General features: G+C 41.4%; 1 protein-coding gene across 4 annotated transcripts in view; it reads right to left on the bottom strand.

Annotated features, from left to right (window-relative positions):
- The window catches only part of CPED1 (cadherin like and PC-esterase domain containing 1), a 328,494-nt gene that overhangs the window by 21,863 nt on the left and 292,691 nt on the right, over positions 1–13,940 (bottom strand). For 3 of the 4 annotated variants that reach the window (XM_060414812.1, XM_012177019.4, XM_060414813.1), the window contains 3 exons: positions 5,464–5,684; positions 5,100–5,201; positions 4,547–4,634 (listed from right to left, as the gene is read on the bottom strand). In XM_060414812.1, coding sequence (XP_060270795.1) covers positions 4,547–4,634; positions 5,100–5,201; positions 5,464–5,684 — 411 coding nt within the window. Of the gene's footprint in view, positions 1–4,546; positions 4,635–5,099; positions 5,202–5,463; positions 5,685–5,846; positions 11,642–13,940 lie in introns of those variants that run through there. The other variant, XM_042248745.2, reaches the window with a different exon arrangement.

Genomic DNA, 13,940 nt, shown 5'->3' with positions numbered 1-13,940 from the left:
CTGTATTGGAAAAGAGAAGAGTGAGAATTTTGATTAAAAGGACTGTTTTATGATTTAAAAACTCAAGTTAAAATCACATAAAAGTCATCGTTTTTACAGATTGATCTTACTGTAAGACAAAGAATGAATTTCTTTAAGATGTGTTCTAGTTTTTCAAAATATAAATATCTGTGCATATATAAAATAGCAATACATCAATGTCTATAGTAGCACAGTTCAGAACTTTCTTCTATGAAAAGTGGTTAGGTTTATTGTCCACAGAGATCCACTGTTGTATCTAAAATTCTCAATTTAAAAACCAAGACTTGAAAATCACAAATTCTATCTCCATTTACTAGAATTTTTCACTTGAATATTAATTAGTATCTGTTTTGCATTCAGCTCTGTGCTGAGGGACAGGTATACAAAGGTAAATAAACCATAGTGACTGTTCTTAAGACAGAACATTCAAACAGGAGAAACAAATATGTAAATATTTACTAAGTCCTTTATTGGAGGGAAATATACCAGAATCTGGGCTTCCCTGATGGCTCAGTGGTAAAGAATCTGCCTGTAATGTGGGAAATGCCTGAGACGTGGGTTTGATCCCTGGGTCAGGAAGATCCCCTAGAGGAGGGCATGGCAACCCTCTCCAGGATTCTTGCTTAGAGAAACCCATGGACAGAGGAGCCTGGCGGCCTAGAGTCCAAAGGGTCACAAAGCACCTGAGCTCCTGCACACAAATCAGACTCTGGCTTGGGAGAGAAAAGGGAATAGCTCTGCAGGGGCATGGCAGACTTCAAGAGGGCTTCCTGAGCAGAGTGAGGCTTGCTGTTGGGTGGGAGTGGGGAAACAGGGGGAGTGGGCTTCTGGGAGCCTCAGAAGGGAGTGAAGTCTCCATCTGTCACTTCTGTAATTCATATTCCTCCCTCCCAACCCAACCATGCTCAAGACATTAATGGAGATCAGCAGAGGTTCTAGTTTAGGTCCACTGTTGAGAAGAGGGACCCCTTCACTAAGTATAATGGCTCCAGGATTCCTCATTGGCTTGACCAAGGCTTTCTCAGACTTACCTATAGTCTGAGACTCTTCATACCTAATCCACCCTTCTTCCACCCCCTTTGTATCAGACACATTACAGCCAAACACGGTTCCCAGTACATAGTGGACATTCAAGATATATTTGGTGTAAGACTGAGTGATATGTATTGAGTGGTGTGGTCTGAAACTCTTCCCACCTACCCCTGCCCCCTCCTTTTTATTCTTCTCAGATGTTCTTTCCAATAAATCCCCTTATCTGGTTGATCCTGTCCTGGTGTATGTCTCTTTGAGAACCCATACTGCCATGGGGAGGGAATTGTATTCCCCCTTCCTTTTCTAAAGATAAAAAAAATTTTTTTTTCAAGGTAAAAAAGCAAATAATTATTTGCATTTGTTAATCCAACTGTAAGATAAAAGAAGCAGTACAAAGGTGTCTAATTTTCTGTCTTTTCTGTGCTTGCACAGCTATTTTGGTGACATACAAAGAAGAGTGTTTCTCCCCAAATAAAGGTAGTGAATAGAGAAGGATCATAAAGGAGAAATCTGGAAGAAAAGGAAAAGATGGGAAACAGTCTGTGTCATCACCTGAAAAATACTGCTCAAGGTGCTCAATGATATTTGTGAAGTGTTTTCTTGTCTGGTTACAAGCACCCTCTCAGCTTTAAGGTGCCCAGTTGTAAAAAATAGAAGAAACTTTGCAGTAAGTGGTTTCTAGAGAAAGGTCAGTTCTCTGAGAAAGAGACTCTGAGCCAGAAACTGGCATGCAGGGGGCCACCAGGAGGATCCCCTCCCCTCCTTGGGATCAACACCTCCAAGGGAGTGAGGGAAGAAAAACTGGGTAGAGAGAGAAGTTGAACTGCAATATTGCTGCAAAACAGGCTTTTGCTGATCTCACCAGAAGTTCTAGAGCTGGGAAAGCCCTTCTGAGATGGTCCAAATTTAGAAAAGGGGCTGAGTTTTGATTGAGGCTCTGCCCAAAGGAAAAGAGGCTTTCTGAGAGTCTCCTGTGTGCTGAGATTTGTGGTTTGCATTTGGGGACCAGAATGAGCAATGCAGACCTTCCCCCGCCAACCCCGACCTTGCTCCCACTGAGATTAGACTAGAAGGGGAGACAGACAACCAAGCCCGGGATCTGTTAAGGGACACAAACAAGGGCACCAGTTACAGGAGCTCATGGCAGGAAGAACCAGTTGAGTCCAGGGTCTTCTCAATCCAAAAGTCCTCAATTAAGTTTTCTCAGAGGAAACTGCACTGGAAGGGTGACCAAAAGCTTCCCAGGTGAGAAGGTGGTGGAGAGTGGGCTCCAAGAAGAGGGAACAGTAGCTTTAAAGATCTGGGGGTGACTGAGAGCTAGGCGTGCTTGAGGAGCCGAAACACTCAGTGGTGGAGTGAGTGTGTGCGTGTGTGTGCGCATGTGTGTGTGTATACATGTGAGTACACATCGGTGCATGTGCACTGGATGCTAGGACTAAGTCTACCTAGGAATGTGGAGGCCACATCTTGAGTGGCCACGATGAGGATGATGAATGCCAAGGTCTGATGACGAGTTCAGGTTTCTTTTCCGCCTCCACTTACTACCATAACTTCCTCTTTTGTTTTATCATTTCCCTTCCTCTTCTTCCTTCCTTTCATCTTCACCAAGTCTGCAAAACTGAGGAGCACCATCGAAGCCCTGACAGCAGGCACAACGGTTCATGGTACCTGGCACATGGTAAGTGCCAAAGATCTCTTTGCTGAGACGAGTCCATTCTAAATCTACCTGGAGGCATCACAGTTCCTCCAGTTCCGGTTGAGAGGCCGCAATCAAGGAAGAAATATGGAGCTACCAGAGTCCTCAAGAAGGAAAAGCAAACATGACCTGCAGACCTCAAATAACATTAAAGGAGATTCAACCCATAACCCATAGAAGAAATGATCAAAAGACCCCTCTTCTAATCCCTGACTGTCTTAAACCCTTCAGCTACCCTAGATGCCAAATGTCTCAACTCACTGTACATGACCTTAACCCCGCCTGACTTCAAGAAGCTGAATCTGGTGGTTTTACTTTGGCCACTTTCTACTGTTTCTCATGCTTCTGCATCACAGATCTGGTGGCCAGGAAAGTAAAGGTTCGAGAAAGGAGAGGGGGATCCTGTGATGTGTGCTGGAGAAAGCCAGGAGCACTCGTAATTGACACAAAAATAAATCTCACTTGGTTGACACATTCAATGGACAGCTTCCTGTCTCCCCAGTTCCCCGTGCTTCCTGAGCTCCCCCTGAGCAACTGCACACAATCCGGGCTGTCTGTGAGCTCTCCTTGCTGAGCAAGAGCAGCTGGTTCTCTTACCTACAGATGGTGTCTTTCTTTTATGAGACTTGTATTTAGTGTTGAGACTACCAATTTACTGTCTTCTATGAGAACTGATCAGAGGCCTCAACTCCTTTCATTTATAAACATCCAACCTGAGGCAAAATTAATGATACTACTTCAATGACGAATTCTGAAAGCAATCAGTCAGAAATCCTCTTCCCCAAAGCCACTCTTTTCCAAATTACTCATTGATACTGACAATTTCACATATGATTTTATCAGGAACCTTTACAGTGTCTGAAACATGAATGAGGTAAAGAGGATACTTACAACATAAGCCCTCTCATCTAACCCTCAGGTTTTTATTTTTTCAAACCCTGCTCCTACTTTCTTCTTTATGAATTCAAAGCATTATTTATGGGCTGGTGTCCCCTTATGTTCCCTTATGGGAAACAATGGAAACAGAGACTTTATTTTGGGGGGATTCAGAATCACTGCAGATGGTGACTGCAGCCATGAAATTAAAAGATGCTTACTCCTTGGAAGAAAAGTGATGACCAATCTAGATAGCATATTCAAAAGCAGAGACATTACTTTGCCAACAAAGGTCCATTTAGTCAAAGCCATGGTTTATCCAGTAGTCATGTATGGATGTGAGAGTTGGACTGTGAAGAAAGCTGAGCGCCAAAGAACTGATGCTTTTGAACTGTGGTGTTGGAGAAGGCTCTTGAGAGTCCCTTGGTCTGCGAGGAGATCCAACCAGTCCATTCTAAAGGAGATCAGTCCTGGGTGTTCACTGGAAGGACTGATGCTGAAGCTGAAACTCCAATACTTTGGCCACCTGATGTAAAGAACTAACTCATGTGAAAAGACCCTGATGCTGGGAAAGATTGAGAGTAGGAGGAGAAGGGGACGACAGAGGATGAGATGGTTGGATGGCATCACATGAGTTTGAGTAGGCTCCGGGAGTTGGTGATGGATAGGGAGGCCTGGCATGCTGCAGTCCATGGGACTTCAAAGAGTAGGACATGACTGAGTGACTGAACTGAACTGTCCCCTTATTTCCAGGAATCATTATAACTGATTTGAAATCATAATCCTTAAGTGTACCATCTGCTCTGAATTTTATGAAGGTTGTTGAATATTATACAGTGCCTTTTGGGTCCTTTTTAAGACACCAGCAAGGATCCTTAGAGGAACCATGAAATTCACACAGCCTGGAAAATATGGATTTACCTGTGTTAAGAAGTGCACTCCATCCACTGGCAAATGAAATCCAATCCCCAACGTTTTGATGATCACAAGGATATTGAGTAAGTTTTCCCTGTGAAATAAGCAGATCTCAAGTCATAAACTCTGATGACATTTCTAGATGTCTGTATTTACACAAGCAAGTGGAGTGGAATTCCTTTAGAATGTGTTATTTGCCCTATAGGACTAAATTCTCATTTTATAGAATTTGCTGTACATTAAAATTAATGCTGTACATTAATTTGTGTGTGTGTGTGTCTGTGTGTGTGCGTGTGTGTGTGTGTGTGTGTGTGTGGATAGTTTTATGTGTCAGTGGGCATGTTTTGATCTGAAGCAAATGGAGACTTGGATGCTAAAGAGCCATGTTGCGATTGGATACAAAAGTATTTTTGAAACATTTTAAACTGGACTTGAACTGCTGGATTTTAAATTACAAGTTGTCCTTTATGTAAAATCTTGATAAAATCCACTCACATCAAGGGTAATTTTTTTTTTTTTACTTAGAATACAAATGATAATTATTGTTGCAGGAATTTACCTTTTTAAAACCTTGTGAATAATTTGCAGGTGATTGGAATTAAGCCACTGAACACCACCAACAACCAATACAGTCTGGCTGGTATTCTCCAGGGGACCTGATCTGAAATCCAGAAAGAAAAACAACACGTGTTGCTTTGAAACAGATGGTAAACATTTTAACAGCACTGCCTCACATTTCATTGAACCCTAGCTGGCATCCTGATCACAAGACCTCCTTATCATTTCTACCTTGTTTTCAGCCATATTATTAATACTTGGTATTTGAACTTTTCAGCACGTCTGAAACACAGCAAACAATCATGACTGCTAGTAAAACATCACTACATTGTGGTATGGTTTCATTCAAAACTGTTCCATTGTACCTTTGCAAGAGATGTTCAAGGGCTTTTTCAAATGTTGGTCTCAAGGAAGCGCTCATCCAAAACCGGGGATAGTAGGAATAACTGATCAAGGTCTTCCCTCCATTGACATTGTGGTAGAATTTAGTGCCATGCACCTTCTGCCAATCCTGCAGGGTTTCATTTAATCTTTCAATCAGATAGTACATTATCCCTCTGTTGGTTGAGTCTCCAATGAAAAGAATCTACAAGTTAAAAAAAAACTTTGCTTTCAAATCTGATGTGTACAAGATATAGAAGACAATATCAAACAAGTAACCTGATGAAAACAGAGACATACATCCAGTCGAAGGACAGCCCTTTAAACTGTTAGAAATGACATAAATTCTTCTTTCCCAAGCCTATTCTTTTTCCTTTTCCATATTCCTAGTAGTGACATCATCTACTGACCCACTAACTCATGCTTAAAGCTCTTTGCTTTCTTTATGCTATCTTTAATTTCTCTATCCCTCTTAGGCACTTCACTTTCTCATCTAATCAGCTTAACGTGTTATTGATTCAAATAGGCATGAAGTATTCTAGTGCTGTAAGAGTACTTAGAGATGTTGCAATCTTTTTGTTTTGCAGATGAGAAAACTGGGAATCCACAGAGGTTAGCTAGCTCAATAGAGGTCATGCTACTACTTGAGAAAAGAGCCACAGAACTAGAATTTGATTTTGTGAAAAGCAGTCTGTGTTCCAGGGTGCACATCCCAGGGCCATTTGCCATGGAAGCCTTTCATCTATCACCTCCTTTAAATTCCATAAGCATAGTCCTGCTTGAGGCTCCCATGGCCTCAAAGGTGTGCTATTGTTAGTGAAGTCGCTCAGTCGTGTCTGACTCTTTGCGACCCCATGGACTGTAGCCTACCAGGCTCCTCTGTCCATGGGATTTTCCAGGCAATAGTACTAGAGTGCGTTGCCATTTCCTTCTCCAGGGGATCTTCCCGACCCAGGGATGGAACCCGGGTCTCCCGCATTGTAGACAGACGCTTTACCGTCTGAGCTACCAGGGAACTCCTTGTGCTACTGTTAACACTTGCTTAATGGATCTTCTTGAACCATATGTGTGAGCTGCCCAGTCATGTCTGACTCTGCCATGTCATGGACTGTAGCCTGCCAGGCTCCTCTGTCCTTGGAATTATCCAGGCAAGAATACTAGAGTGGGTTGCTGTTTCCTTCTCCAGGGAATCTTCCTGACCCAGCGATCAAACCCAGGTCTCCTGCAATGCAGGCAGATTCTTGACCATCTGAACCACCAGGGAAGCCCTCTTGCACCATGGCTGTCCTCTAATTCATTCTCCACGCAGTAATCCTGCGATAAATTTCCAAATGTCTCATCTCCCTTTCATGCTCAAAAACCTTATCAGCTCTCCATGTTCTGCGGAGTCAGGTTTTAACTCTGAGGTTCAGTTAACATTTACTGAATTTTTATTGCATATCAGCTTTTGCTAGGTGGAGATTTTACACTGAGTACTCACTTTTAATCTCCATAATCATGAGATGTGGGTCATTATCTCGTTTCACAGATGAGGTATTTGAGGCTCAGAGAGATTGAGGTTATAAATCTAGTAAATGGGGAACACAGGACTCAAATCCAAGTCCTTGATCTCCAAGTACAGGGTCAATGGCCCCATCCTCTCAACACTTTCCTTCGAGTAAGCAGGTCAGATTTCTACTTTTTCACTGAACATGATTTGCAGTCAACAACATCTGTTTTTCCTCGTGCTAATCCATCTGCCTAGAAAGCCCTGCCCTCTGCAAAATAGTCTGTGTAAATGCTACACAACCTCCAGACGTAACACAGACTTCTCTCCTAGAGGGTCTTGTCCAATGCCTCAGTCAGGATGACTCTTCTGTCCTCTGTGACTTCATTATAATTTTCAGTTCCATTACTGATTTTATCAAAGACTACATGAAATTACTGCTATTTGTGACTCTATCTTTTTTCTTATATCATATCAATATGTATTTAAGGTCAGAGTCAAGGTTAATTTCTAAATTCTGATTTCCTCCATAGTATTATGCATGCATTTAAAAAAATATTTATTGAACTGAAAGTCAAAGGGACTTTTGTTAGAGACAATTCCTTTTAATGTCTCTGGATAAGGTTTAATTCCTTCTTCAGGTCTTTACTCTTTCTGTTGAGATTTCCCTTTGGATCGTGTGCTGCATGCTAAGCTGCTTCAGTCATGTCCAGCTCTTTGTGACCCCGTGGACCATAGCCCACCAGGCTCCTCTGTCCATGGGATTCTTCAGGCAAGAATACTAGAGTGGGTTGCCATGCCCACCTCTAGAGGATCTTCCTGACCCAAGGATTGAACCCACATCTTTTATGTGCCCTGAACTGACAGGCAGGTTCTTTACCACCGGCGCCACCTGGGAAGCCCCCTTTGCAATAGTCACACACATATTCTAAAGCGGTCACTGCCATCACTTGTCAGGCACTACTGCATTCATCCATCCATAATGAATTTAGTGAGACTCTGCAAAGGTTTATTCTTTCATGGTATATTCAAGGAGCAGTGTGAAGAAATCCGGAAGGCATTCTCTTTCAGAATTTCCTTTCCAATCACTATTACAATGAGCATCGCCAAGCTCAACAGAGTGACCTAAGATGTCAAGGCCCCAGTCACTGATCCTCCAGGTCAAGTTCCATCTGGAGTGTCAACATCCCAGTATAAGAAAAATACTCTGTGAAATCACTTGAAATTTTCCTTACTGGATTTGACCTATAACTATTTGTTTGCTTTTCTGGTCCAGAATTCTGATTTTAACAAAGAACTCTGAATAATCAGAAAAGCTCTTCATTTCAGAGACTAGTAAAACCCAGCTTCATTTGTGCTGTTAATAGTTTGCTAAGGCTATCGTAACAAAGCAACACAGACTGGGTAGCTTAAATAACCCACATTTATTTTCTCATGATTCTTGCCTCGTAGTCCAAGATCAAAGTATTTGCGTGGTTGGTTTCTTCTGAGGACATTTCTGCTCGACTTGTAGATGGTCGTCTTCTCTGTATCCGCATGCGGTCTCCTGTGTATGTCTATGCCTTAATCTCCTCTACTTATAAAGACACTAGTCATATTGGATTAGGGCCCAGCATAACGACCTTAGTTTTCCTTGTGTATGCGTGTTCAGTCTCTCAGTCGTGTTTGACTCTTTGTGACCCCGTGAACTGTAGCCCCACAGGCTCCTAGGTCCATGGGATTCTCCAGGCAAGAATACTGGAGTGGGTTGTCATTTCTTCCTCCAGGGGATCTTCCTAACCCAGGGATCAAACCAGGTTTCTTGCATTGCAGGCAGATTCTTTACCATTGAGCCACCAGGCAAGCCCCCATTTTTCCTTAATTACCCCTTTTGAGGCCCTGTCTCCAAATACAGTCACATTCTGAAGTACTGAGAGCTAGGACTTCAAAATATGAATCTGGTTGGGTAGAAACACAATTCAGCTCTTAATATCAGTAAGGGACCTTGGCAATCCAGTTGAGCTAAATTTCCACTACAGATTCTTCTTACAGATTCTTTCCATTTCAGTATCAAGATGTAGTCCCTCCTAGCATTATCACTGGGCAGCCAGTAAGATCACTGGGCGTCTGTGTTGTGGGCTATAGAAGCTGAAGAAAATCCAAGTAGCTGCCTATTCCTAAGAGAAAACATATTTTCTAAATGTCCAGTATTTTCTGTGGGGTTGTAGGAAAATGCAGACCACCAATGCATGACAGAGGGAAAGAATCTGTTTTTCAGAATTTTAGGTACTGTTATTTATTAATCAGATGATCTTAGACAAAGTAGGTGACCTCTTCGTGGGTTCATTTCCTTATGTGTAAATTGGGGAAAATAATGGCAATACCATAAAAGACTTTACTGAGCTTTTAAATACTTATTTCTGGCACCCAGCACACAACAAGTGAGAGCCATCATGAAGGCACAGGACAGGCAAGAAGCGTTTTGGAATGCTTCTGAGTGCCCTGCAGTGCACTGATTGGTTGTTTGTTGTTCAGTTGCTAAGTTGAGTCCAACTCGTTGCAACCCCACTGACTGCAGCATGCCAGGCTTTCCCATCCTTCACTATCTCCCAGAATTGGCTCCAACTCATGTCTTTTGAGTCAGTGTGCTGCTAGGCTCTTTATTTTATTTTATATGACACCAATTTAATGCCATCAATTTGCTTTGTTTCAATAGGAAATAGTTCGCATGATTTTTTTCTTACAAGCATTCTGTAACTATCTTTGATTTCTCATTGATCCAAGATTTAGGAGAGGGAGCTTCAGTTTCCAAGTGGCTGCATTTCTGTATTGTTTTGTGTTACTGTAGTATGTACTTTGGCTGTTAATTGTTGGTTTTATGTAATATGTACTCTGGGATCAGTTGACATGTGAGATCTTAGTTCCCTGACTAGGGATCAAACCTGCGCTTCCTGTAGTGGAAGTACAGAGTCTTAAGCATGGGACTGCCAAGAAGTCCCTAGGCACTTTAAATTCATTAGCTATTTCAAAGAAAAAGTCGGTGAAGATAGGAAGCATCTAAATCACAGCATCCTCTCTCTTGTCCTACTAACCCTGTTACAGACTCTCAACAGGGCTTGTAGGTTGCTGGTGAAGCACGTTCTGAATCAAGCAGACTGACAACCTCTGAAAATTCCCTCATGTCTCCACTGCTCATCAGTAACTAACAAGCTCCAGGGAGAAGGAAGGGACATCTGCAAAATACCACCACCATCTGCAAAACAAGTTTTCCTAAATTGCAAACAGCAAGATAGCAAGTTTTGAATCTAGTAGACACAGCTCTGATATAGAAGACTATGTTCTGGAGAATTATTCTATCCCAATGCCTTCCTATTCCTGAGAGATAGAAATGATAAATTATAACTAAGATGTAAATGCACTTGTGAATTTAAGATTGCTGGTTCTGTAGAGGAAGCTGTTTTTGGAAGAGGTTAATTGGTATTCTTAACTAAAAGATTTCTAACTTCAAAATAGCTTTTAAAATGCACACAACTAGAAAATAATACTAGGAATAAGCGTGGTTCTTTTCAGCACATGATTTGTATTTGGCCTTTATTTAGATCATTCTACTTGGTGAATTTTTAAAAGGACATGAGCAGGCTATTTGTTTTCAACTTCCATTGTAAAGGTCTAAATTATCATAACATATACGTACAACTAGCCATACAATTTGTAAAAAATTCTTCTTTCCTGTGAAAATTACTACCATATACTAGTATGCACAGGTGTTGGCTGGCAGATGCAATCAAAGAAGAACCATATGCAATTATAAAAATACTCAGTTAGCAATAAAATATTAAAACAACTGTTTTTCCCCTTATCAATATTTTTTAAAGCTCCAATGACATTAAGCACCACAGGGGAAAGTTTTTTCTTTCTTTTATTTAACTGTTGAATTTCAAGTGTCCAGAATAGTGCCCAGAGTAAAAATTAGTCTTTATTTGTTAATGGAAGATTGGAAACTTTGATGTGTATATAAATTGGCAGTTTTCCACTTTTAAGAAATACTTGAGGATGCCCATGAAAACATATTTTAAAAGCAAAATAAGTTGGAAGCAACATAACATATACCTATCAGGTTGATTATATTAAGGTATAATCATATACTTTAACTTGCTTACTCTTTAAACAATGATATTGAAATAAGGGTATATTCTGATGTGGAACATTTTAATTTACTTTTATAAAAAGCTGATTATAATCAGAATATAAATATTATTGAATTTTTGGAAAAGTAAAGCATATGAATGCATAGAGAAGACCCTGGTTGTTCTGAAGTGATGATACCATGACAGTTTATTCTTTTCACTAAAAATATGCATTTTCTAAATGAACATATATTGGCTTTTTATGTGAATTAAAAAATCAGTCAGCAATAGCGGCAGCAATTAGATTAAATCCTTGTGTTTAAAAGCATTTTGAAAACTCATGCAAAAATAATCAGCTTAAGTAACTTTGCTTCTACTTCTATAGAACAATGGACTAAGATGGAAGGATTATGCATTGGCTCAATAAAGCCCATCACAGGAATAATATTAATAATATTTTGGATTCCAGTAGCAGCTTTATTCCAAAGATTGAATGGCATTTTCCTATGCAGCATCTCTCTTCCAGTCCTGGGGTGCAATGCAGGGAGTCTACCTCCATCAATGTGGGCTCTGGAGAGGAGCAGAAACGTCTGTGTCTCAATGTGGCATGAGAGGCTGGATCTCAGCTCATCATCAGGAAACAAAGATGTGTTTAGAAGAGTTTTGCATCTGTTTCTATTCCCCAAACTTGACATGTGGGGTGTCACTGAAAAGTATAAGGTCTGGTGTTTTTCCTACTATTTTTCATACCGCCATGGACTATAAGACTTAGAAGCACACCTTGTTCTTAGGCTTTATTAAAGCTTGCACTTAATTTAAAAGTCTTCTTAAAAACCATGCAATGGTTTAATTATCTTTATTTTCTTTTCTAATTTCTCAACATGATATAGTCCCTGCATTAGGTGACATAGGCTAAGTGCTATTAACAAATAGAGCCTTGAAATGTATAGCGGCCTAAACACTATTGACATTTACTTCTTCAGGAAAACGGTCCAGGTGGTTCGAGGCAGGGGTATGTGTAGGGGCAGGGAGGTCATTCAGGGTTCCAGGGTAGTAGACTTGGCCTTCCTCACTACAGTTTCTGAGAACTCACTGGGTGTTGACATCCAGCCGGGGGAGGAGTAAAGAGCTGCCAGGTTTCCTACGGGCCCACTGGAGGGATGGGCCTGTCACTGCTGCTCACTTGCCATTGGTTAAAACCCAATCATATGGTCACACACCTGACTGCAAGGGAGACTGAGAAATGTAGTCAAGCTTTGTGCCAGGAAGTGAAAGAAATGAGTTGATGATCGCCTAGCTAGTCTTTACCACATTCTTTTACATGCTAAGTGTGGGGAAAAAGAAAAACCGCTAAATTCAGATTTTCCACCTGTGAATTGGCAAAAGCATGAAGTATATAGAGGGCTTCCTTTGTAGCTCAGTCAGTCAAGGATCTGCCTGCAATGCAGGAGATCCCTGGGTTTCAATCCCTGGGTCAGGAAGATCCCCCTGGAGGAGGAAATGGCAACCTACTCCAGCATTTTCGCCTAAGAAATTCCATGAACAGTGGCGCCTGGTGGGCTACAGTCCATGGGGTCACAAAACAGACACAACTAAGTGACTAAGCAACAACGTGAAGTATACGAAAGGCTAGCCTTATCATCCATACGATGCCTAAAAGGACTTCTGCTCTTAGAGAGATTGGTTCTCTGGGACAAGTACAAACAAGAACAATCATTTATCAGTGAAAATGCAATAAACACTTTCAGAATTTTTGATTAAAATACAAAATAAAACAATTTTCACCCCATTTTGTTTCATCGTGAATAAAGGGAACTAATGATGGCGACACCTAAATATGTAAATATTTTACTCCATTACCTCCTTTCTCCAAACTCACCAAAAGTAATAAGGAAGAGTTAGCAAAGCAAGTTATAAAGAAATGAAGAGGGGCGATAGGGGCTCACTGTGATAACTCAACAGGTAGCTTGTTAGGGTCTCAGATTTTTCTGATCTGTTGGAGCTGGGAAAGAAGTGGGTATATGTAGAATCAACAGATAGGGGGAGAAATTCTTGACTTAAAATAATTTTCTATCTTCCTTTCTTTCCTCTTGCATAAGTTCTATCTTCAATATTCACAGAAATGGGGATATTTCTTCAAAGCAAACAAAGTGCATGCAGATGCCAGCGGAGATTTCAGCCAGTTAATAGGAGCCCGCTGGGACCTTCCAAGAGGGGAAAGTATATAGGGGCCCACTGGGACCTTCCAAGAGGGGAAATTATATAGGAGCCCACTGGGACCTCCCAAGAGGGGAAATTATATAGGGGCCCACTGGGACCTTCCAAGAGGGGAAATTATATAGGGGCCCACTGGGACCTTCCAAGAGGGGAACGTTAATAGGGGCCCACTGGGACCTTCCAAGAGGGGAACGTTAATAGGGGCCCACTGGGACCTTCCAAGAGGGGAAATTATATAGGGGCCTACAGGGACCTTCCAAGAGAGGAAAGTATATAGGAGCCCACTGGGACCTTCCAAGAGGGGAAATTATATAGGAGCCCACTGGGACCTTCCAAGAGGGGAAATTATATAGGAGCCCCTTGTCCATTAATCCTGGCAACACCTACTCACTGAGGCGCTCTCATCGTGGTAAATAACGGAAATGAAAGTGAAGTGAGGAATAGTCTTATTCATCACATCTAGTCCAGGGCCAAGCATAGCCTATACATTTAGAAAGTAACTCCCATGAGCCTCATGACTGAGCACCACCACCCTCATAAGATAACTGCCAAGTGAGGTAGTAGAGGGTGAGTCAGCTCTAATATGAAGCTGAGATCAATCAGATGGCTAATGATATTTAGGGAAGGATGAAAATCAAGCTCAACAAAGCAT

The sequence above is a fragment of the Ovis aries genome, chromosome 4 (assembly GCF_016772045.2).
Source record: "Ovis aries strain OAR_USU_Benz2616 breed Rambouillet chromosome 4, ARS-UI_Ramb_v3.0, whole genome shotgun sequence".
NCBI lineage: Eukaryota > Metazoa > Chordata > Mammalia > Artiodactyla > Bovidae > Ovis > Ovis aries.
This window is presented reverse-complemented; position numbering and strand designations above follow the sequence as displayed.